The sequence below is a fragment of the Anolis carolinensis genome, chromosome 2 (assembly GCF_035594765.1).
Source record: "Anolis carolinensis isolate JA03-04 chromosome 2, rAnoCar3.1.pri, whole genome shotgun sequence".
NCBI lineage: Eukaryota > Metazoa > Chordata > Lepidosauria > Squamata > Dactyloidae > Anolis > Anolis carolinensis.
Window position 1 is genome coordinate 25,687,287 of NC_085842.1, and position 25,010 is coordinate 25,712,296.

The 25,010-nt window shown below is 41.2% G+C and overlaps 1 protein-coding gene across 5 annotated transcripts in view; it reads left to right on the forward strand.

Moving 5' to 3' along the window:
- Window positions 1–9,159: 9,159 nt before the first annotated feature.
- Window positions 9,160–25,010, forward strand: part of bag6 (BAG cochaperone 6) — a 34,504-nt gene continuing 18,653 nt past the window's right edge. Inside the window, exons 1-7 of one of the 5 annotated variants that reach the window (XM_016991808.2) lie at window positions 9,160–9,439; window positions 18,211–18,317; window positions 19,082–19,199; window positions 19,823–20,046; window positions 21,996–22,049; window positions 23,387–23,461; window positions 23,659–23,834. In XM_016991808.2, the coding sequence (XP_016847297.1) occupies window positions 18,240–18,317; window positions 19,082–19,199; window positions 19,823–20,046; window positions 21,996–22,049; window positions 23,387–23,461; window positions 23,659–23,834 (725 nt within the window). In that variant the 5' untranslated portion in view covers window positions 9,160–9,439; window positions 18,211–18,239. Of the gene's footprint in view, window positions 9,440–9,555; window positions 9,883–18,210; window positions 18,318–19,081; window positions 19,200–19,822; window positions 20,047–21,995; window positions 22,050–23,386; window positions 23,462–23,658; window positions 23,835–25,010 lie in introns of those variants that run through there. The other 4 variants (XM_016991809.2, XM_008105685.3, XM_008105686.3 and 1 more) reach the window with 4 other exon arrangements.

The window sequence follows — 25,010 nt, forward strand, 5'->3', positions numbered from 1 at the left end:
CAGCCCCAGGATATCCCATGGGAGTTGCAGTTTGATCAGATGGCAACACTCTGTGCCAGAGAAGGCAAAAGATCTTGTAAAACTACAACTCCCATAGCATTGAGTTACTGAGTGCTGTTATATAGAATTCATTCTAAACTGTAGACAGGGGTGGTTCAACCGCGAGGCCATTGAGGCACTTGCCTGTGGTGCCATAATCCCGGGGGGAGCAGTTGAGGCACCCCTGCGTGCGCACCCCCGCCTCCTCCTCCTTCGGGCCTTCTCAGTATGGGCCCAGTCTTGTGGCGGCTCCACTCTTCCTCCTGCTGTTGTCGACCGCGTTTTAGGGGATCGGGCCCTTAAGGAGAGACCCGATCCGGTCCTGAGAGAACGGACCTTGGCGGAGCCAATAGGAAAATATGAGCTGCAATACAACCTGAAGCCGAAATGAAGAAGGTCCGCCAAAGTTGAAGGAAAATCCGCCAAGAAGTCTTTATTGAGCAATTCAGCTGAAGAGGACTCTAGTAGCGATCATTCAGTCTACTAGGGTACCACATAATCAAAATAAAGCCATATTTATACAAAATTTCAGTCTGACAGCCCTTTGAATTTCCCGCCCCGCTCCCCCGCCCATCTGATCGTTGATAGGCTAGAAGGTTGAACGAGGCGGGCTTTCGTTTCCCGCCTTGCTCCGTTGGCCCAATAGGAAGCTGCCTTTTGTCTCTACTCGGGCCAATCAGGAAGGAGAAGGCGGGAGTTATTGAAACAATGAAGTGACAGGGCAGGAAATATCGGATTAATTCCTGCTAGACCGATTTCTAAAGGGATTAATGGCAGCAATCAAGGATGTCCGGGTTTCTGTCACGTATACAGATTTTAGATATGCCTTGGGGTGTCAGAGGTGGAAGTAAAGATGGGTGGTGATGAGCCATATTGACAGGCTCTGCAGGGTGCCTTCCTGAGGTGTCCTGGTTTTTCCTTTTGGGTGAGATATGACAATGTTTGCCTTGGGGCGAATCACCTTTAGGTCAACACTCCGAATTCGGCGACTCAAGCCCTATATTGTCCATGCAATCTGAATTTGATTGGGTTTAGCGGGGGCAGATTATCCTTTTGTTTTTGGGAAGGGAAGCCTGGGTCATAGAAAATGGGATAGGTTCTGGGGTTCAGGTTGAGTTCAAAATATTTCCTATTTGATTTCATGACTTGGCAATTATATGAAATAAAATGAAAAATAAAATAAAGTTGGAATATAAACCCTGCTGGGAAAAATACATATTTTCCGGGGATCCCAAAGAGTACAAATACATATAGGCAGATAGATAGATTTCATGGAAATAAGGGAGAATCCATAAAGGTGAGTTACATTGCATAAAGGGGAATCATGAATGATATAAACAATTGAAAATATTTGATAAGAACAAAGCTCATAACATCTGGGGTACCCAATATGGAAATTCATAAAAGTGGAGTTTTAGCAGCATGATTTTACAATTCATGAAGTTAGCCCAACGATTAGAAATTCATATAACAGTGATTCATGAGGGTGTCCAGGTACATAGAATATGAAAATTCACGGATACATTGGGAAAAGAGTTCATCTGTGGTGGAAGGAATTCATAGAAATAGCATGGGGAAGAGGTACATGTGGGTTGCAGTCTTTGGAAGTATAGGATTTCATAAGTTCAGGAGTAGGTCCGGGGAAGGGTGTTCTTCTCATTCATAAAATTATGAAGGTGTGAATGAAACGTGGAGGGCGCCCGTCCAGGCACCCTCCTGGCAGCTGTAGAGAGGGTGAAGGTCCTTGGAGAACTATGTCTCCCCAGCAGGAGAGCGATCCCCCATCCACAGTTCACAGAAAGGGACCAGGGATCTCTTAAAACCGTCCCGCGGGTCGCGGGGAGAGGAAAGTCCGGGATAAGGCTGGGAGAGAGCAGTCTGGCTTGAAAAGAGCAGTCGGTTCCGTTTGACAGTCAGCTGATGAGGTGCCGAGAACTGGACCGATTTTGGTTCCGCTGGTGGTCCTTGGGTCAGGAGCCTTAGGAAGGGTTAGGACTAAAAGAAGAGCGTGCTAGGGGTAATTTTGATAAAGATATGAGCCAATTTGTATCATCCGCCGTATTAACCTATGGCGGGGGAGCCTCCGCCAGAGTTTAAAGGTCGGACGGGTTAGAGAGAGAGAGAGAGGGGGGGGGGGATTGCGTGCAAAAGAAGGAGTCAGGGAAAGACACAAAATAACCAGATAGAGAGTGTTACTGTTAAAAATGAGTGCTACTTTTATTGGGGGGATTTGTTACATAGTTCAGGGAAGGGGAAAGTGAAGAAAAAAAAGATCTTTTAATAATAGTCTGCTGCGGTCCCGCTCTGTTCCTTTTGTGATGGATCTGCGGAACTCTCCGCTGCGGGTTCAAATCAATTTGAAAGCTGGCGCCACGGTCATCACTGCTGCCGCTGCCATCGCAAAGCCGGGCCATGCTCCCAACCTGCATAGGTCGCTCCGTGCGGCACCGTGCAGACGGAAGGCCTGCCAGGGTCCCCACCCACTCTTCTCCGCGTGGGCAATTGGAAGCCCTGCATGCACAGGCCCATCGCCCATGCTTTTTTTCTACAGGAAAAAAGGGCTGATATCATTCAGGGCTGATATCCAACAATGTTCATACGTTCCAAAACTCATTTTTCTTTTACAACACGTATGTTACAATCATAGCTGTTGGGTTCCATTTAATTGTATTGTATTCCCCTCTCTGCTGCCATCTGCTGCTGGACAATTAAAATGTCATCATGAATTACAGGGTAACCCCAACCCTAGTGAGCTTTCCATCCTCTTTACCAGTGTAGAGTGTTGCATGGCCTTGAGTCCTATAAGAGATGGGGACATAGAAAACCAAAAAAAATCTCCAGTCAAGAGGAAAATTTACTTTTGGATCTTCTCTTTGCTGAAACTAATCCCACTTTGTCTTCATATTATTTCTTACTTACATTTTGATCTCTCCAAGGACAATAATACAGTAGAGTCTCACTTATCCAACATAAACGGGCCGGCAGAATGTTGGATAAGTGAATATGTTGGATAATAAGGAGGGATTAAGAAAAAGCCTGTTAATCATCAAATTAGGTTATGATTTTACAAATTAAGCACCAAAACATCATGTTATACAACAAATTTGACAGAAAAAGTAGTTCAATACGCAGTAATGCTATGTAGTAATTACTGTATTTACGAATTTAGCACCAAAATATCATGATGTTTTGAAAACATTGACTACAAAAATGCATTGGATAATCCAGAACGTTGGATAAGTGAGTGTTGGATAAGTGAGACTCTACTGTAATAATAATAATAATGAATTTATTACCCAGATTAAACTCATCTGCAGAGTCTCATGGCTCTCTAAAACCGTGAATCTAGATCCCCAAAGCCTCAAACCGTTGCTGTAGATCAGGGGTCCTCAAACTTTTTAAGACGAGGGCCAGTTCACAGTCCCTCAGACTGTTAGCGGGCTGGACTATAGTTTAGAAAAAAATGAACAAATTCCTATGCACATTGCACATATTTTATTGTGCAAAAAACTTGAAATAACAAGACAACATTTAAAATTATGAACAATTTTAACCAACATACACTTAACCAGTATAAGTATGGGATTGCTTTTGGTTGATGAGATAGTCAAGTAAATTAGGATTGTTGTTGTTGTGTGCCTTTAAGTTGTTTCAGACTCAGGGCAACCCTAAGTGTAACGTTTAGGGTGGGAAGCGGGTAAATGACCTTGAAGGGCTGCATCCATCCCACAGGCCTTAGTTTGGGGACCCCTGGTATAGGCATATTATCCCACCCTGGCTTTCAGCGTAGTCCCCCTATAGCGATCGAGACATTGATGCATCAGGTTGAGGTTTCCCTGCAATGCCTTTCCTGACCTTGGCCCCTTCATGTTTGTATCTTTTGTCTTATTTCCTCTGTTCTGTCCTTTCCTCTCTACATCCTTCTACTTCTTGGGGTGACCTCCTCTCCTTCTCCTGGAAACCTTCTGTTCCTTCTGAAGGAAGAGATATTTGGGGCCAGCTGTGATAGCAAAGGGTCTGCCTGCCTCCTTCCAATCTACAAAATAAGGATTGGGCTGTGGAGCAGGCTGGTTAGTAGCCAGCTGCAATAAATCACTATGACCAAGAGGTCATGAGTTCGAGGCCAGCCCGTGTCGGAGTGAGCACCCGACCATTAAAAAAAATAGCCCTGCTCGTTGTTGACCTAAGCAACCTGAAAGATAGTTGCATCTATCAAGTAGGAAATTTAGATACCACTTATGTGGGGCAGCTAATTTAACTAATTTACAACACCATAAAAATTGTCCAGCAGTGTTTGGAATGAGGAAGTCGGTTTCACAGTGGATGATGAAACAGCTGCTCCCCCTGTGGACAGAATCGAGCATACCCTCAGGAAGCTGGAAGCTGGAGAAGGTTAAATTGCCTCTGTGTCTGTCTCTATGTTCATATGGCATTGAATATTTGCCATATATGTGTACATTGTGATCCGCCCTGAGTCCCTATCGGGGTGAGAAGGGCAGAATATAAATACTGTAAATAAATAATATATAAAATATAGTTGGGTGCACATGTCTACTCTATGGCAATACAGTAGAGTCTCACTTATCCAACATAAAAGGGCCGGCAGAACATTGGATAAGCGAATATGTTGGATAATAAGGAGAGATTAAGGAAAAGCCTATTACGCATCAAATTAGGTTATGATTTTACAAATTAAGCACCAAAACATCATGTTTAACAACAAATTTGACAGAAAAAGAAATTCAATACGCAGTAATGCTATGTAAGAATTACTGTATTTACGAATTTAGCACCAAAATATCACGATGTATTGAAAACATTGACTACAAAAATGTGTTGGATAATCCAGAACATTGGATAAGCAAGTATTGGATAAGTGAGACTCTACTGTACTAGCAAGGAATTTTGCTGGCAAGCTTTCCTGGCAATTTTCAGCTGTGCCCTTCCTTTAATGCCAAGTAAGTATTGATGCTAAAATTTGGAGGTTTTTCTATATCCCGTTGAAGGGGCAAAGATGCAAAAATATTCCTTAAATCCAAATCTGAAAATCAGGAACCCCTTTCCAGTGGAGAGGGTGGGGAAGGATATAGCGAGAGTTGGATCTTCAAACTGCAAAAAGCTGTTTATTGCATGGCCATAGCAATTACGACAAAAATGCATACAGGGATGCAATCAAAGGTTTTGTTGCAACCTGAAATGGGGTTGCAAGGCTTTTTATCACTTTCAAAGAAAATTACAAGTCTAAAAGTGATTACGTCACAAGCATCTTAACTAATATGCATTTCTATTGGCTTTTTATAATTTTAACAGGCAGGAAGGAACAAACAATGGCACAACTATATCTCTGACCCTGGGCATTGTATCCACGGGCCAGGCTTATCTACTTCTTTTGTTACAAGCATAGCTCCAAAACGACTGGAAAACCTAAGGACTATTAGCTAACCAGTTCTGACCTGATGTACTTTTATCCTTGAAAAGTAACTTCCTCTCTGCAGCAATGTTTTCCCAAACTGTCAGTGTTTTCTTACACATGGGCCTCACAAGGGCCTTTGTAAATTAGGTCATATGACAGTAAATCAGGACCTATGGGACTTATGGCTATTGGAAACGTCCCTGAAAATTCTCTTTTAAAACTATGTCTCCCTCATTGTGGATACCCAAGGGATGCCTGGCTAGCTTCACTAACCACAGATGACAACAAAATGGGAATCAGGAACCGAGAATCTCATCAGGTTGAAGGCAAAGGACAGAGGCTTTATTAGATTTGTGCAAAAAGGACACTCGTACAGCACGAATGCACAAAAAGTACAAAGTGTAAAACATAATCATAAACAGACATTTTTATTCACATAATTTTCCAAGGCTGTAGCCAAAGGGGGGGTTTAGGGATTCTACTCCCCCCCAAATTTTCAGGTTTTTTTTTTTAAAAAAAACCTTGTTTAGTCATGAATTTTAACTGATTAACCAAATCCCCATGAGTGTACACTGAAGTTTATCTGTCTCCAGTGTCCATGGAAGATTATCGATGGAGCCTGATATCTAAATTACTTTGCGTTATGGAATTATTCTTCATGATTCGCTAAAAAAAAGTTTCACCCCCTCCAACCCACTTTTTTCTGGCTATTGACGTGGAGATCAAAGATTTGGAAGGTCTCTCTGGAGGAGGAGACCCGTGCCAGACCCAAAGAGAGGGTCTCGCGGCACCTAGAGAGCTTGTGAGAAGCAAAATGTAAAAGATGTCCCTGTTTCCCAATAAAAGGCTCACCCAGGTTTGAAGCAGAGATCATCAACACTTTATTCTGTCCAGCTGGAGCAGGATGACAGTAGCAGTAAATTGCACGAAGAACTGACATGCCATTACATAGGAAAATGCACTTTTAATACTTTACAATTTTGAATTTCCTGCCCCTGCCCCGCCGGGTGGCCAGCCAGCTCCTCGCTGATTGGCCAGGGAAGCACCTGATGTCAGGAGACAGGAGGGGCGATCTGGGGGCTTGTGCACCTCATCCAATGGGAGCGCGAGCCCCACTTGTGACATCACTGCCTCGGCAGCCAATGGGGGAGATGGAGGCGCGGCAATGGGAAAACAACGGCAAAACATATGTTGATGATGGGATTATGAGTGACTCTATAGCAAGCCTTTGTCAAGCGATATGGTGAAAGCCTTTGGGCTCTCAAACCAGACCTGGTTATGGATTCATTGGTTTAAGAAGCTTCATGAATGAGAGTCTGACACACACTGGCCAGCCTCATTGTGAAAGAAGCAGTCATGGCAGGAACCTTGATGGGATTGTGTATGATTCAGAGTCCAAGGAAGGAAGTGGCTTTTGTCTGAACACTAGTGACTTCTTGTCTCCTTAGCAGGAGAATGGGTCTTTATGATGACTGATTTAGCATGTCCAAAGGTTCCTTCCTCCCTAGAGCCCTCTGTGCCCTCCGAGATCCGGAAAGGAAGTCCATTGCCTCTTCTTCAGAGGGTGATTTCTAATAACCCATATTAGTAATACATAGCCTTAGGCATCCTGATGGTACCTGGCTGGAATGATGTGCTGGTCAGAGTTCATGTCAGGGTCATAATGCCTCATTCATAAGGGGTAAGATATCATAGGAAATAATAAAGATTAAAAAATAATAATAAAAATAATAGGAGACACACATGGAGCCCATTTGTGGGGAGAATCACAAGATCCAGCATCCCATGGGTTGGTGAGACAAACACAGTCAGTCCTATGGGCGTCTAAAAGGGCTTTGATCTCCTTTTGTGTTTTTCCATAGGGGAAAAAGGGGGGATCCCAGAGGTTCCCCATTAGCCCAGGTAGGCAAGAGGGCTGACTGGGGTTTTACTCTAAGACTAGGAGACGGTGCAAGGAATACATGGGGGTTCATGCAGGAGAGGGGAAAAAGGGTCCTTGATACCCAAAAGTTCATAAAAAGACACAGAAAAGACATTTCAGATCGTGTTGCCTATGCTCATTCATAAAAAAGGCAAAACTCATTCATAAAAAACCAGTTAAAGGGTGTGGAGATAAATCGGGGCCATTGCGGCAAAAAGCGAGATAGTAGTTTAGTGTAGAAAATGATTCGGAGTAAAATGAAATTGGTCCGGAGTGAATCTGTTAAGTCATGGATACCGGGGCCCGATAGGTTTCTGTATCCGCGATTGAAAGAACTATACTTCCTTGCTCCCAAGGCGGTCGGCTGTGATGCGTGGCTTGGAAAGGGGTTCATTATGGAATTTTTTGTTATAGAGATCTGCCTGAAGAAGGGCTGCTTTTGAAGGCGGGGAAGTGAAAGCGAATCGGATACAATTTATTACTCTGCGTTTATGTGTAACGAGAGACAATGGAGTCTTCATGGAGAGAGACTGCCTGAGGTTTTTGCTACGTAAGAGAGGAAACAATATATCAGTGAGGCTGAAGTCTCTTTAAAAAGGAAAAACCCAAAGTTCCTATGAGCCTGTGGAACTCCTGGCAGAGTGCGGGGGCTTGCGTGTTCGACATCACTACGGCCCTGTAAGTTTCCATTCACCACAGTTGTTCAGTTTGAAAGTTCCCTCTCTTTCCCTTGATTGGCCGGCACTAAATCCCCTTGGGGAGATAGGGAGAAATATAGCTTTCCCTTGGAAAACTACAGATCCCATCCTTAGTATGTATCATATTGGGGGGGGGGGTAGCTGGTTACCACAACAAAAACCAGATTTTGTTAATTTTCTTGGTTTCCTTCTTTCTGTTGAAGTTGTCCACATGCTTGTGGATTTCACACAGAGCAGCTTTGTGGTTTCTCTGTGTAGTCTTTCATGGTGGTTCTTAGAGTGGTCCAGCATTTCTGTGTTCTCCAATAATATGCTGTGTCCAGGTTGATTCATCAAGTGTTCTTCTATGGCTGACTTCTCTGAGTTAGTCTGCAGTGCCTTTCATGTTCCTTGATTCATGTTTGGGCAATGCTACTGCGTTTGGTGGCCCCTATGTAGACTTGTCCATAGCAATTGCCAGTTAACACTTCTCAGCCAAGGGATACCTCCAGGCAGCAACAGCCAGGCTTTGCAGCTACAAGGCTACTTCTAAGAGTTTTATTATTACAAGACCTTTAGAATTCTCTGGCAGAGAATGCTGATAAATATTTCATAGAAGTCCAAATCCCATTTAATGTATATAGTATTGAACAATGGCACTCAAAGGAGTGTCAAAACTACCATCATTCTGCAGGCCTCCCAGTTGCTAGGAAACAAAAACGGAACCGGAACCGCTGCCCGCTTGAATGTGAAAGGAACCGAAACAAAGATGGCGGAAGCGACATGCCCTCAAATGTCATGGCGGCTCAAGGCTGGGCAAGACTTTCTCGCCGTTCTGTTCCTTAGATTTCCCTTCCTCGCCGGCGTGAGCGTTAATGACGTCACAAAGCCTATGCTGCTGCGAGTAGCCAGTGCGCATGCGTGACCCTGCCAATCTTGAATAATATCGAGTCCGTACTACTTTGTAATAGGATGCCAGTCATATGTTTAAATATCGCCAAACGTCCACGATTTATATTACATCTTGAGGCGAGTATTGATCTGATAGGCAAACATTCCCAGCAGGCACCATCTTAGACAGCTATAGATAGGAAGCGGAACGCTCTCGAGCAAGGGGGCTTGTGCAAGGGGCTGGGCGCGCATGCGCAGTGAGGGTGAGCCTGAGACGACGGCAACACCTCCGGGAGGAACTCGCTCCGAGGCGCGAGGGAGGCGGCCTTTTCGCCCCCTTGCGACGGCTTCGCGGCCTCCTAAGACTTCGGAGAAGAAAGAGCCGTCCCTTGAGAAAGAGAAGACACGGGGAAATCGGCGTCGTTGAAGGCATTCCCCTCCCCCCTCGCTGGGTGGTTGCCGCTGAAGGGACCGGAAGCGCCGCCATTTTGGAGAGGTGTGAGTCTTTAGAGCTAGGAAATCATAGACTGCCACATGGTTAACTTCCGTTTTTTTTTTTTAAATGGACGCTTTAATTGGAATCTCATTTGGAGTGGGGCAGTTGGGGCTTATATTTTCCGATCGTCCCATTCCTTTTAACAGAAATAGAAGAAACCCACTTTAAAAATCCTTGCCTGATCTAGATGTGGCTCTAGATCAGGCATGGGCAAACCTCGCCCCTCTAGGTGTTTTGGACTTCAGCTCCCACAATTCCTAACAGCCTCAGGCCCTTTCCTTTCCCTCCTCAGCCGCTTAGATGTCCCTCTTATTCATGGGTCTGTGGTTGAGGTTTTCCTAGGTTCCTCTGACCGGAAGTCTCTTGTTTTGGGAGCCGTAAGCAAGGCTTTCCAGCTGGAATTAGTTCCTCTTTTCGGCGGGAAGGAAACAGAGAAGGGAGCCAGGTAAGAGAAGAACAAAAGTTAGGAGTCAATTTATACAATTTAGTATACTAAATACCTTACCAGATACAAGTTTAGGTATTTGGCAAGGATAAATATTCGAAAAAGTCATTGTTTGCTTTTGGATTGTTTGAATGGCCCCATTAGAATATGCATAAGGATGTGGATAAGCTGCAGCTCATATGATCCTCTGCCATTGCCATTAAACCACACCAGTTTTCAAAGTCAGCCATGATGAATCTGTGTGCCAGCTTTATTCATCAGTGGGGATGCTGTTCACACATAATATTATTATATTTATTTTTCCCCCCATACGGAGACTCAAAGTGGCTCATGACTTAAAATATACAAATGTACAGGTATTAAAACAGTATTACTAATCATCAAATGCATATTAAGTTACAGCAACTCCTGACAATCTTAAAAGCCGGTCAGAATAAAAAGGATTTACCCTGCTCCTGGAAGGATAGCAGGGAGGAGGCCGTTCTGGCTTCCCTGGGAAGAAGGGAGTTCTAGAGTTGAGGGACATTTGCCACCGAGAAGGAAGGCCCGCTCTCTTTCGTTCCCACCAACCGGGCTGAGATGGAGGTGGGACTAAGAGCAGGGCCTCTTCTGAAGGGGATCTCGGGGCCCGGGCAGGTTCGTACAAGGGTTGGCCAAATTGCCTGGACCTGAACTGTCTAGGGCAGTGGTTCTTAACCCGAGGGGCCCCAGGTGTTTTGGCCTACAACTCCCAGAAATCCCAACCAGTTTACCAGCTGTTAGGATTTCTGGGAGTTGAAGGCCAAAACACCTGGGAATCCTCAGGTTGTGAACCACTGCTCTAGGGCTTTAAAGGTCATAACCAGCACTCTGAATTGTGCCCAGAACCAGACTGGCAGCGAGTGGAGCTGCTTCAGCAGGTGGTTTTTCACTCCCTGTATCCAGGCCCAGTGAGCTGAAGTTTCTGAGCACTCTTCAGAGGCAGCCCCACATAGAGCGCGTTACAGTAATCCAGACTGTAATATAGATGTAATATGGCTCCCATCATCCTCTGGTACTGGCCTCCAACCTCTGTCACTCCTTAAATTTGGTGATGATGAGTGTGTGTGCCAGGTTTGGTCCAGATCCATTGTCAGTGGCATTCACAGTGCCCTCTGGATATGGATAAACTGCAGCTCCCATCATCCTCTGTCATTGCCCCTCTCGCAAACCACTGCAATATTTTCTGTTGCTCATGGATGGTGGTGGTGATGGTATGCCAAGTGTGGTCCAGTACCATCATTGGTGGGATTCACAGTGCTCTGGATGTGGGAGCCATCTTGGAAATCACATACATACATATTTTCACTTTTATTAGAGATAGAGTTAGAGATGTAGATGAATAAATTGATGGAGGTGTGAAGAAGAAGGAAAGAAAACACAGAGAAGGCAAGTTTCCACATCTGTAGATATTAGAGGGAGGAACATCAGAATATGAATTTGAGCATTAAAGGACATGAAGCTGACAGCTGAGTGGAAAGATCACATGGGAGCAGAAATTTGTGATCCTGGAAGCATTTCATGAGGGTGGAAATCTATCAGGAGATTTCTCAACTCATTCTTGAGAGAATAAGCCCAAAGCCATGAAATTTCAGATCAGTCCCTGGGATCCACCTGTTGTATTGTGTGTCTATATACCAGGCATGGGCAAACTTGGTCCCTCCAGGTGTTTAGGACTTCAACTCCTACAATTCCTAACAGCCTCAGGTCCCTTCCTTTTCCCCCTCAGCTTAACCGGCTGAGGGGGAAAAGGTCCTGAGGATGTTAGGAATTGTGGGAGTTGAAGCTCAAAACACTTGAAAGGCCCAAGTTGGCCCATGTCTGGTAACTTACTCACACTCTAGTCTAGCATATATATCCATCATTGTTGGATTTGCATTTTATTTGTGACTCTTGCAATAGGTCAAAGGTTTTATACTTATGAATTATGGCAGGGGTTATCTGTTTCTGTTGTTTCATGAGGATGATAATTTTTACGTTTGTTATGATCAGGCATTGTTTTAAGGACCTAGACAGAAACAAGCTTTTAATTAACTTTTCTTTCTTGTTATATGCTGTTTTAATTTGTGTTACTGTATTTGTTTTGTTATGGTTTAATGACAGACGAAAAACTTCATCTGAGTCTAAACTGAGGAGAGAAATACAGACTGAGCATCCCTTATCCAAAATGCTTGGGATCCAGACGTGTCTTGGATTTCAGATCTTGGAATACCCATTTGCTTAAAAACTATATATGAAATTCATTTGTTTCATATACATGTTATATACATAGATTGAAAGTAACTTTACGTAATATTTTAAACAATGTTGGTTATGAACCAATGTTTATGTACACTTATCCATCATAAAGGAAATATGTGTTATGTGTACAATTTCTTATTTTGGATTTTAGAATTTTAAATAAAGGATTACCAACTTGTAAAAATCTAATAATAAATAACTTGGGGTGTGAAAATATGGTGGTGAGGAAGGTCTTAGCCTTTTCTGTTGGAAAAAGAAGTGTTCTATTTTGTTTTAATCTTGGGAGACTGTTCCTTTTATAAGGATGCCCAGTGAGCTTTATGGCTGAGCAGGGATTTAATGACATTTAATCTCTGTTAGAAGAGATAATAGGTAGTTGAGTTGTGTCCCATGCTTTATAAATGGTTCGGGCAACTAAGGAAACAGAAGCTGGTAAGAGAGTCTTAAGCGGTCTGTCGGAAATAGTTTGCCTCTGAAAATCCTAAATTAGCAGTGTATTAGTCAGAGACAAGGCTTAACAACCCTGGTACTAGGCATGGTTACTCAGTAGTAAGTCTTCTCTTTTCTATTTTTTTCAGGGAATATGTTCTTTACAGATTATTTTTTGTTTTATTAGATGGGGGACTGAAGATTTCTGGTGATAAAATGAGTATCTTTTGCAATCTTATTATTTTAAATGGAAAGATGAGCATTGTATCCTTTTTATGATAATTCATAAAGTGGCTCATTTTGATAACTTTGTTTGTTAATTAGTTGTAAAGTGATAGAACTGGAAAGGTTCTTCCTTTAAAATGGGCGGTAGGTTTTTAAGAGTAGATTTGTGATTATCTCTCCCCGCCCTCTCTGGCCCAATTCTGTCTAGGACTGGCACCAGGGAATTTATTATGCCATGGAAGGGTGTTGTATTGGACTCAAGCATCAGCTAGGTTATCTGGAGTTACAGGGTTGTTGTATGTTTTCTGGGCTGTATGGCCATGTTCCAGAAGTATTCTCTCCTGATGTTTCGCCCACATCTATGGCAGGCATCCTCAGAGGTTGTGAGGATGTCTGCCATAGATGTAGGCGAAATGTCAGGAGAGAATACTTCTGGAACATGTCCATACAGCCTGGAAAACATACAACAGCCCTGTGATCCTGGCCATGAAAGCCTTCGACAATATATCTGGAGTTAGTTAGAATTATCTCTAGGTAACAAAACTTAACCAGTATTACAAAGTTTGACTTATTCTTTCTTTTAGAACAGATGATTAACATAGGACATTTGTAGGGTGGTGACCTGGTATATTTGGTAGACTTGCAAGGCTAATTGTGTTGTAAACCACCTCGAGCCACAGGTGGGTTACAAATAAAATAAAATTTTATTTTATAATATTTATTAGTAGTAGTTGTTGTCAATAGCTTTCTCAATGATGTACAAGAGGAAAATTTCCGGTACAATTCTCAGGTTGGTAGAAGAAGCAATCTACAATTAGCGAGTTATTCCTGGTGCCAGCAAATTCAGGCATGAGCGAGTTATTCCTGGTGCCAGCAAATTCAGGCAGGGTCATTTTGATAAATACACATTTTAAAGGAAAACATTTGTTTTGGGGGGAGGGTTTAGTATTTTTTGGAGAAAGGATAAAAATAAGGCATTGCCAACAATCTTAAAAAAGAACTTTGAATTCAAAATATTTTAGAAATGAGAACTCTTCATTTCCAAGAGGAAAGGCTTTTTTTAATCAAAGAGATTGGAAGCTTTATGTCTCAGTGGAAGAAGTCAAGGCTGTAATTTAAATACCAAAGACAACAGTAAGCAAGATGATTAGCTGGAAGCTCCAAAGAATAGAAAAGGAAATAGTGCTTTGAGGAAAATTACTTCTTTTCAGTTGTTATTGAAAAACAGACAAATGGGTCCTCAAAGTAATCGCAAAATGTTACAATATTAAATGCTCAAAAAGATTGAAATAAAGATATCTTCAATCTCCAGTTCTGAAGAATAAAAAAATGTAGTCCAGGAGGAAATAAAACTGAAGATGGGGACAATAGAACAAGTACTTCACGTTCAGTATCAAGACATTTATTTGGGTTTTTTTCCATGGTGTCCAAACAATGGAGATTATACACTGCTTTTGGATCTGAAATATCTCAGTGGATTCGTTCAGTAACACAAATACAGCATGGAGACCTAAACAACTATATTAGAGAATTTGGAGTTGGGAGACTTTCTCCCTGTAATGTATTTGAAGGAGGCATTCCAGTGAATCCTGCCTGCAGACTGTACATGAGATTTGACTTCAGTCATCAACATTGTCAGTTTGAGAGCCTTAGTTTAGTTTTTTTCAGCTCACAGAATATTCACCAAAGCATTGGTATGAACAGCCACCTAATTAAGACAGTAAAGAGTATACCTGGATAATATTTTGATAGAAGTAGAGAGCAAAGGAAAAGCTGAATGAAATCTCTTGACAAAATTGGAGTGTCATGTCATGGATTTCTAATAATTTTTTAAAAAGAGCTATCCTCAGGCTTCAAGAATGTTGATTGATTTAGCGGCATAAATAAACACAGAAAAGGCTGCACATTTCTTTCAAAAGATAAAGTAAAAGTTGCAGTGACAGAATTGTTTCAGTCAGGGACAGCAGACTTATTGTAGGAGGTTTATAGATGGTATACATGGAATTGCAACCCAAAGGACCTGTTTGATAACAGTTCCTGATTGAAATGGAAGAATAGTATCTCGGAATAATGTATTAAATGGTTACTATTTATTGCTCAGGGCTTTAATTATGTTTGTTCCACCATTTGCCTTTCAACACTCTGCAGTGTTTGTGTGGGTATATCATGTTCATAAACGGAGCCCCCGGTGGAGTAGTGGATTAAAGCCTTGTAACTTGAAGGTTGGGTTGCTGACCTGAAGGCTGCCAGGTTCGAATCCCACCCAGGGAGAGCGTGGATGAGCTCCCTCTATCAGCTCCAGCTCCATGCGGGGACATGAGAGAAGCCTCCCACAAGGATGTAATAACATCAAAACATCTGGGCGTCCCCTGGGCAACGTCCTCGCAGACGGCCAATTCTCTCACACTAGAAGCAACTTGCAGTTTCTCAAGTCGCTCCTGACCCAAAAAAATGTTCATAAACTTCAGAATACCTCACTATTAGGTCAACTTATGGTCATTCTAAATAAAGCATAAACATAAAAACAGCAGCAAACATTCACTTATGCAATTGGATCTATACTACACATGTATCAATAAAAGCTTCCAATATATTCGAGATTATGTCACAGTATGCTTCAAGTTGTTATAGGACTCTGTTTTTTCTTTGGTTGCCTCCCTGGGTAAGAAGAGACAGATAAATAGATAGAAAATTGGTTGCACTGTTAAGAGGTGAGAAGAGATTTACTCAAATCCATATGTTGCAACTTTTCATCATGCTAGTATCTTTGAGAATTCTTAATTACAGAAGTTTTGTAGCTTTGCCATTTTAAAAGCAGCGCTATCACACATTTTTAAGACTACAATCCTTATTATGATCTGCTGTTTAGGTTTCTGATGTTGCCTTGAGTGTTGGGATATCAGTTGTTGGCTTTGGGGGTAACAGTTGGTGATGGTGCCATGGTGTTTTTGTGGAGAACTAGCAGTACTTGGCCAAACTTTTGAAAATTCTTTGCTAATTTTAGTATAGTGAAAATGTAATTACACTATCAGTACTAAACAAAATACTTTGCTAAATGGTAATATGGCTGCTGAGAGTACACAGAGTTTTGTTTGATTTGTGCTATGTGTTACTTATTCAGGCAAGGATATATCTGCTCCATGAAACTAGTGATTTTTTGAGTACTTGGTATGCATCATTTGTATTCCTCTGTTCTTAAGAATAGAACTTAGAATCATAGAAGAGAACACAAGGACCACCCAGTCCAACCCCATTCTTCCACACAGAAACACACTATCAAAGCATCCCCAATAGATAGCCATCCAGCCTCTGCTTAAAAACCTTCAAAGAAGGAGATTCTACTGCACTTACAGGCCGCAACATATTCTACTGCCAAACAGCTTTTACAATCAGAAAGTTGTTCTTAATGTCTTAAGTAATTTTTTTTCTGAAGTTTGAATTCATTGCTCATTGTCCTAGTCTCTGCAGCAGCAGAAAGCATATTTGTTCTCTCTTCAATGTGATATCCTTTCAAATAGCTGTCTTTCCTTTAAGCTAAACATATACAGCTGCCTAAGCCATTCTTCATAGGGACTGATTTCAAAACCTTTGATCATTTGGTTGCCCAAAACAAGGTTTGCCTCATACAAGGGGCTTGAGGAAATATATGTGGAATCTCCTGTCCCATGTCATCATTGAAGCCACTTGCAGTATGAGGTAGATTTCAAAGAGAGGATGCCTGCCATAGATGTGGGCGAAACGTCAGGATAGAATACTTCTGGAACATGGCCATACAGCCCGGAAAACAGACAACAACCCTGTTTGAGTGTTGTTTTTGATCCTATGTTCAGCCCTGTTTTGATAAAAATTGAAATCCCATGTGCGTCTGCAGATGGTATTGGACAACCGTTCCCAGCATTTATTACCATTGACTATGCTGGCTGGGAGCTGGGATTAACAAGTCAGCAGTACCTAGAAGGTGGCATGATTCTTATCCTTGTACAATTGGTTTGTGTTTACAGCCAGTGGTGAACAGGCCTACATCATGGCATACTTTGTCTATTTCTTTTTGCCTCTTCTTTACTTTTGTCTGCTCTTTTTACCCCAGTGGTTTTTTAAAACTTTTAATTTATTTAATGTTTTAAATTGTGTAAAGTTGATATACAGAATGCAAAATAAATTAAAAGAAATACATCAAATACACATAATGCAAATATATCTGCCTACCACACTCACCCCCTTTCCCCCACCTTTGAGCCATCACCCATGACTTCCGACATCACTCAGTGTGAAACTAATATTTCATTAAAATCTACCCTTATTTTTATGTTAATAATTTCCCCTTGCTGCTGTTTTACCCCTGTGTTTTTTTCCATCATTAATATTGGTCTGAACTAATCATACACATGTCTCATGAGAAAATCATTTTTCAAAGATTGATCTGAAGAGGTTGAATTGGCATGTAGCATTCAAAAGAGTGATTCTTTTCTCCCTCTTGCTTTGAAATTGAATGATACCTGTATTTCTCATTTTATCTCTTAAGTATATCCTTAAAATGGTCTTAATTAACCTTATAATCTCAATCGTTCATCATATAGATATGTGTACATAGAAATGCTTTACAGCAGGGGTCCCCAAACAAAGGCCCGGGGGCCAGATGCGGCCCTCCAAGGTCATTTACCTGGCCCCCGTCCTCAGTTTTATAATATAATATTTTATATCATTTTAAATAATATAATATATTGTATATACATATAATATTGATAATAATATTATAATGTTATACAATATAATAATAATACCATATAATAATATCAATTGTATATTACATATAATATTACAGTATAGTGGTATCATTCAATATAGTAATATATAATGCTGATATTGTGTTATGCTAATAATATAATATATTGTATGTACATACAGCTTCGGGGTGAGAAGGGCGGGATATAAATGTAGTAAATAAATGCAGTAAATAAATAAATAATTTTAGACTTAGGCTCAACCAAAGTCTGAAATGACTTGAAGGTGCACAACAACAATCCTAATTAACTTGACTATCTCATTGGCCAGAAGCAGGCCCACACTTCCCATTGAAATCCTGATAGGTTTATGTTGGTTACAATTGTTTTCATTTTTAAATATTGTATTGTTCTTTCATTGTTGTTGTTGTTTTGCACTACAAATAAGACATGTGCAATGTGCATAGGAATTTGTTCGGGTTTTTTTTTTTCAAATGATAATTCGGCCCCTCTACCGTCTGAAGGATTGTGGACCGGCCCTCTGCTTTAAAAGTTTGAGGACCCCTGCTTTACAGCCTTAGCAATGTCTTTAGTTATGTTTGGGAAAAGGAACTTTTGTTGATTTTCCACGACTTCAATAGTTTGCTGGGAATTCTCTCATAAGTTTAGCTTACCAGTTCACTCCTTTTCACAGGGATTGAAGGCAGCATTTGACCAGGCACCATGGCAGATCCAGAGAACCTAGAAGTGATGGTGAAAACCTTGGACTCTCAGACAAGGACCTTCACAGTTGAAGAAGAGGTAAGACAGCTGAAATTGAAATTGTAGTCACAGATGATAAAAGGCCCTTTCTGAATAAATGTTGTGAAAAACCATAACAGAGAATGTTGTGACAGCATAAGACTGACGTTTTTATTTAATACAAGGTAGAGAATCACCTGAGTTGAGAAATAGTTATAGAGATACTTAAATGAGAAGTAGATGTGGGGAAATAGACAAAAGGTGCAAATGTAAATGAATACATTGTCAAGAATATTCAAGAAACAGTTCTTGGAAGCTAAGAGATGCCCTGGCATAGATAAATACATTATTCACATGTTCTTATGGAAAGCCATTTTTGAGCCAAGCAATGTATGTTTTTTCTTGTGGTCTTTTTCTTGTGGGATTGGCCCTCTATCACTGCAAAACAATATATAGACTTAATGTTATACCTACACCTTATTCATCAGCCACATTTGACTGATGAAGAAATATAGGGAGTTTTTAAAGTTGGATGAAGACTGTTGTGCATTATTATTTGGCCTAATAAAGGTTCTCCCACAGTAGAGATTTTGGATTATGTATTCTAGAGCATTCATGTGTCTAATATTATGGGCCATACTGGCCATTGGATTCTGGAAAGCGTAGTACAGAAATGATATTTGCCTCTGCAAATGATTGAAAATGGGATGGTTTCCAATAGATTAGTGAAAGAGAGAGTTCCAAAAAGTGACAAATGAGTTTGTGGGGATAGAGGAGGGGAGAGATTTCTTGCTGGACCTCTTAACTTTCTTTCTGTTTTACAGATCACTGTGAAGGAATTCAAGGAACATATTGCGAGTTCAGTTAACATCCCCGCAGAGAAGCAGCGTCTTATTTATCAAGGAAGAGTCCTGCAAGATGATAAGAAATTGAAAGAATACAGTGAGTCGGGTGTCTGTGGGTTTGGATGAGGGAGATAGTGTGAACTTGGGAAAGGGTCTGAGGGATGGTACACTGAAGATGAAATCAGAGATGTGAAATGCACTGGAAAATACTACATTCTTCACTTTGTCCTTGAGTTAAATAGCAGAGTTGTATTGTTTCTAAATGAAAATTTAGTGCAGTCCAATCATTGGAGTCCTGTGCTTGTATTCTTGCATAGCTCTGTGGTACATTTGTGTCTCTTACTGAATGAAATACTAAAAACTATTCTCTGGCCCTTTGTGTCCTATCTAGAACTTCCCACCAGCAAACCCTGCACTGCTGCTGTTTACCAGAAAAGGGGACTAACTATTCTAGCTAGAGGAAGGGTTTGATTTTTAAACATTTATCCAAAAAAGTAACTTCTTATTCCCAGGGAAATTGATATAACATTGCACCATAAACTTACAGGCTTGAATTCTATGGAAAGCTAGGCTGAAAATCCCTGCTTTGGTGCAAAGCTTATTGACTTGGTTTGGATGTTTTGTTTTTTGAACCCCTTTATCTGTAGGTTGTTGTGAGAGTGAAATAATTTTGATTAAAAAAAACCCCTTCAAGCACAAATGTTCTGTTTTTGTGGGCAGACGTCGGAGGCAAAGTCATTCACTTGGTGGAACGTGCACCTCCCCAGACCCAGTCACCTTCCTCAGGGGGTCCTTCTGGAGTTGGCTCATCTTCCGTCCCTCACAACGGTGCCGGCCCTCGGGGGACAGGCCCCACTGTGCATGACCGCAACGCCAACAGCTACGTCATGGTGGGAACCTTCAACTTACCAGTAAGCATTATGGATCCTCAGCCACCCACACAAGTGAGTTTTAGCCAGAAGGGTGCTGCACTGCATGGGAAGAGGGAGTTGCGTGTCTCCCCAGAATTGTTTTTAGTGGCAGCCCTCTAGAAAAGGGAGGAGTTTTCTGTTGTTTTGCTCTGTAGATTTGGGCCCCATCTGCACTCACCATTTAATGCAGTTCAAAGCTTCAGTCAGACTGAGGCAGCCAGACCACAAACACTCATAAAACTGTGTGAAAGTAAGTTCTTAATTCACATCACTGCTCTGTGGTTTGTGTAATTTCCATCCAGGCTTCAAACTGGTTCCTGTGTAAATATATCTGCACAGCAAAACCACTTTTTTGAGTACCCTCTGTCATCTCCAGCTCCCCATGCGGGGACATGAGAGAAGCCTCCCACAAGGATCGTAAAACATCAAACATCCGGGTGTCCCCTGGGCAACGTCCTTGCAGACTGCCAATTCTCTCACACCAGAAGCGACTTATTTATTTCCCATATTTATTTATTTCCCATACTTATACCCTGCCCTTCTCACCCCCGAAGAGGGACTCAGGGTGACTTGCAGTTTCTCGAGTTGCTCCTGACATCATGAAGGAAAAAAGTACAATTTTGAAACTGCATTAAATGGTTAGGAAGGTGTGTCCTTAAAGGTGGAAGTGAAGCAGAGCTTGGAAATGTTACTGTTTTTTGAACCACAGGTTCTAATTACTGGCTGAGGAATTCTTGGCATTGTGGTCCAAAGCAATAACATTTCCAGGCTCCTGGAGTGGGGGTGGACGGCAGGCTGTGGGCCCTTGTGATGACACAAGGAGGTTTCATAGTGCCCTTCTTTACTGCATCTATTTAAAGCAAATCCTAAATATCTTTGATAACATGGGCACTTCTATCCCCATCTAAAAAACTCTGCTCTTCTAAAACATAGATGCAGTCATAATGAAGGCATCTCCCTACCTAATAGATTTTTGTCCACCTCTTCCTGCTATATTAGACAGGCTTTCAAGAAGCTGATGACAGTCTCATCAAATGTGTGTTCTGTGTTCACAGTCCTGTACAGGATCACTAAGAAGTAACACTTATTGAATTCAGTAGTGTCCAGTTCAAGACACCTATAGATTGGAGATTGTGGCATCAGTATTGAGACTTAGTTCTCAAAATCGGCTTTCGGATAATTTCTTTTGGACATTAAAAAATTAAAACTGGAGAGACTCATGAATTGTGTCTGAAAAAGGGCAATGAGGTCAAATTTGAAACTGTGATCCAAAATCTGGATAAAAATAGTGGAGCTTATTTATGCTTCGGCTCTATAGGAGCACAGTGAAGCGCAGATGTGATCTTAACCCACATTTTACTGAATTCCAGGTTCTCTTTATTTATTTATTTTGGTTTAAAAAAAAAACCAGGTTTTTTGCCATATATTGTGTATTATTAGCCCCAAAATATGTATACACAATACTATTGAACTCTCAGCAACCCTAGGTTTAGCTGAATGAGACTGGCAATATTTGTGTAGAATTGTATGTCCTCCATTGTTCATTGCCATTCAATAACTAGCAAGGTCAATTTCCGCAATACACAATTGCATAATTTCTATTACTCCTCTGATTCCTTCTATTTTATTCAGAATTTGGATCACCCGGACAGTAATTTTTTCTCTTTTTTCTGGATGCTATATATATATATATAGTTAAAATAATATTAAAAAGAGTATCTTGATTAAGAGAATTATACAGTATAAGCCTAGATGTTGTTTTTGCTTACTCCTAATATTCATTAGGTATTATGTAATGATAGAATAGATAAGAGATAGTTGAATTCTTGACTGTTTGATTTCCTGGGTTTCTTTGCTTTTCTTTCTACTCCATTTTGTTTTTTCTCTTTTTTTCTTTCATCTCCCACCTCCCCATTTCTTTTTTATTTCTTTTTAACTTTTTCCCACCATCTCTTCCTCTGCTCATCCCCTGCTTTCCAAAGAGCGATGGATCGTCTGTGGATGTTCATATAAATATGGACCAGGCTCCCATACAGGTACAAGAGGGGTGGAAAGACTGGAAGTGATTGGGTTAAAGAGGGAAGATGATATGTGTGTTTGTAGAAATAGTTGTACGTGTTAACTATATTGAAAAAAAAATGTGAGTGGCTATATATCCTATAAAAGCTTTGATTTCCCCCCTTTGAAAGCGAAGGTTAAATGCATAAAGTGAACTGCTGGACAGCTCTTGAAAGATTACTTTTTGGACGAATACACTGCAGATTCCCTGCTGCTATGGTCATTGGTCATTCTTGCTTGACAGTTCGGGCAGCTGTCATCCAATATTTTCATAAGCAATAAATCTCCCCCCCCCCCCCCCCCCCGGCCTGCTTTTCTCATGAAGATGGCAACACTCGCTAGGCACAAAAGCACTTTTGCTTTGAATGTTGTATAAGTCTATAATATATGCAGCAGTCCTTTAAAAAAATGTTTTAACTGACTTACATATAGAACTTCATATTATACAGTTTCTAGCAACTGAGAATTCTGCATGACGGTTCTGTATGAAACACTGATGTTAATACAGGTAACAAAACTAAGAAGGGTCATGGAATACCTCCTTGTGGGAAACAATATCCCCCCCCCCCCCAAATTAGCCGTTTAAAAGGAAAGGGCCTATTTGGGGTCAGGATTTACTGTTTAAAAAGTAGACCCCCCGCCCCCAGATCTCCAAAGATATAGGAGTACAGTAGAGTCTCACTTATCCAACATAAACGGGCTGGCAGAATGTTGGATAAGCAAATATGTTGGATAATAAGGAGGCATTAAGTAAAAGCCTATTAAAGATCAAATTAGGTTATGATTTTACAAATGAAGCACCAAAACATCATGTTAGACAACAAATTTGGCAGAAAAAGTAGTTCAATACACAGTAATGCTACGTAGTAATTACTGTATTTATGAATTTAGCACCAAAATATCACGATGTATTGAAAACATTGACTCCAAAAATGCGTTGGATAATCCAGAATGTTGGATAAGTGAGACTCTACTGTATATGATAGAAGGCATCTCTTTCTAGAAAGGAGCTCTCTGAGTGGCTGGAGAAGGAATTAATGCAACATGGGCTTTGGGGGAGGCAGTGTGGTTTTGTCTAATTACTAGTAGCTCACATCCCTGTTTTCTTATATATGGTGCTGTAATGAAAGTAGAACCTCAAAGGGTAGGGTTGTGGTTGGGTCCTGAAGGAGGTCTTGGAGGGTGGTGATGGGAGGTGGGCTTTGTAGACTCTTTGATGTTACCTTTGATGATGCTGCGGTTCTTGAGGGATTGTAATTCTGGCTAGATGGTGCCCTTGGTTTGATCTGCAGTATCTCCTCTTCTGCTATTGTAGAGTGAACCTCGCATCCGTCTTGTGATGGCTCAGCATATGTTACGAGACGTCCAGGGCATCCTCAATCGGCTGGAGGTGAGTGTAACACTGACTTTGTGTTGTTGGGCATAGTTGTAAAATAGAGCTTGAAAAACTCAACTTAAGGTCGCATCTCCCCTCCAGGGCCAGAGTTTCAGAGCTACATCTGAATATGGTAACTTTTCCAATCTGGAGGATGCAAGTGGATCAGAAATATGCTGTAAAAATTTTGTGCCTCTCTTCTTCTTTTTCAGGGTCGCACCAATGGCCAGGCCCCCTCAGGATCTGAGGAGATGCCGTCCGCCAGCCCCACTGAACGGGAGCCAATGGAAGGGGCTGAATCCGAGCCTTCCAGTGAGCCCACGGCAGCAGAGGAAACACCGCCATCTGGGACTGAGCCACCCCCTGCGCCTGATGCTGCTACACCCAAGTAAGCAGAGGGTACTTTTACTAGGGAGAGAGACTCAAGTTGAAAGTGATATCCATGATGGGTATCCTCTCCCTCGTTCAAAGTGACAATAGCTCTGTGTGGACAAGCCATGCATTGCTGGGATCACAGAAGGGCAATTGCAAGAGAGGTGCTACTTAAGACTACCCTTCTAAAGAAGATTAGATTAGCCCCCACCCTTCAGTCTTTCTGATCCAGTTTATAAACATGGATGTTTAAACAGGCTTTGAGGTTGACACTCTGGCACTTTAGTTGTGAATTGATGGCAGCTAGTTTATCCTTAGATGTTCTGTGTTTTTAAAGTGAGCTACTGTATTTTGATTTTATGTTATCTGCCCCGAGTTCCTTCGAGGAGATGATAGCATGATATAAATAAAGTTTATTATTATTATTATTACTCCAGTCTGCATGGCTGATGGCTCCGATGAACACATAAGCTCAGACTTAAACCATGTTTCATTTGATGCTTGTATTTTCAAGCTCAGACATAAACCCATTCTCAGTAATGCTTGATTTTGTTTGTGAACGTTTTCATGAAGGGGATGGTAGGTGACATTTCTCCTAAATTGATAGATTTAATTTGTTTTATGTATTATTTATTAACTTTATTTCTACTCTTCCTTTCTCCCCATGGGTTATGATAACATGACACATCCCAATAAATGTAAAACATGGCAAATACAAAAGTTAAAAACAATTTTAAAAATAATTATTTGTCAGGGAAGACAAGTTAAAATACAGTTAAGACACAGTGAAAATACTCATACAGTTAAAATTACATCTAATAATAATGATTTTATTTCTTACCTATCTTTCCTCACAGCTCGAGGCAGGTTACAATATTGCTAAAACATATCAAAACACATAATTTAAAAAACTCTGTAGAATACACATATTAAAACACATTTCCATAAAATACATATTACAATAACACAAAATGAAAGTTAGACCTAGATTGAAAATTTAAAATCAAAACTATCTGGCTAGGCCTGCTGGAAGAGATAGGTCTTCACTTGTGTCAGCTGTCAGAGCTCTACCAGCAGGTGGTTCAACAGTTGTGGATTGGCCGATGAAAAGGTCCTCTGGGTGGTGGTTGCTAGTCAGGTTTTGGCAGGCTGGAGCAGATACCCCCCCCCCCCCCCCGAGGATCTCAGTGTT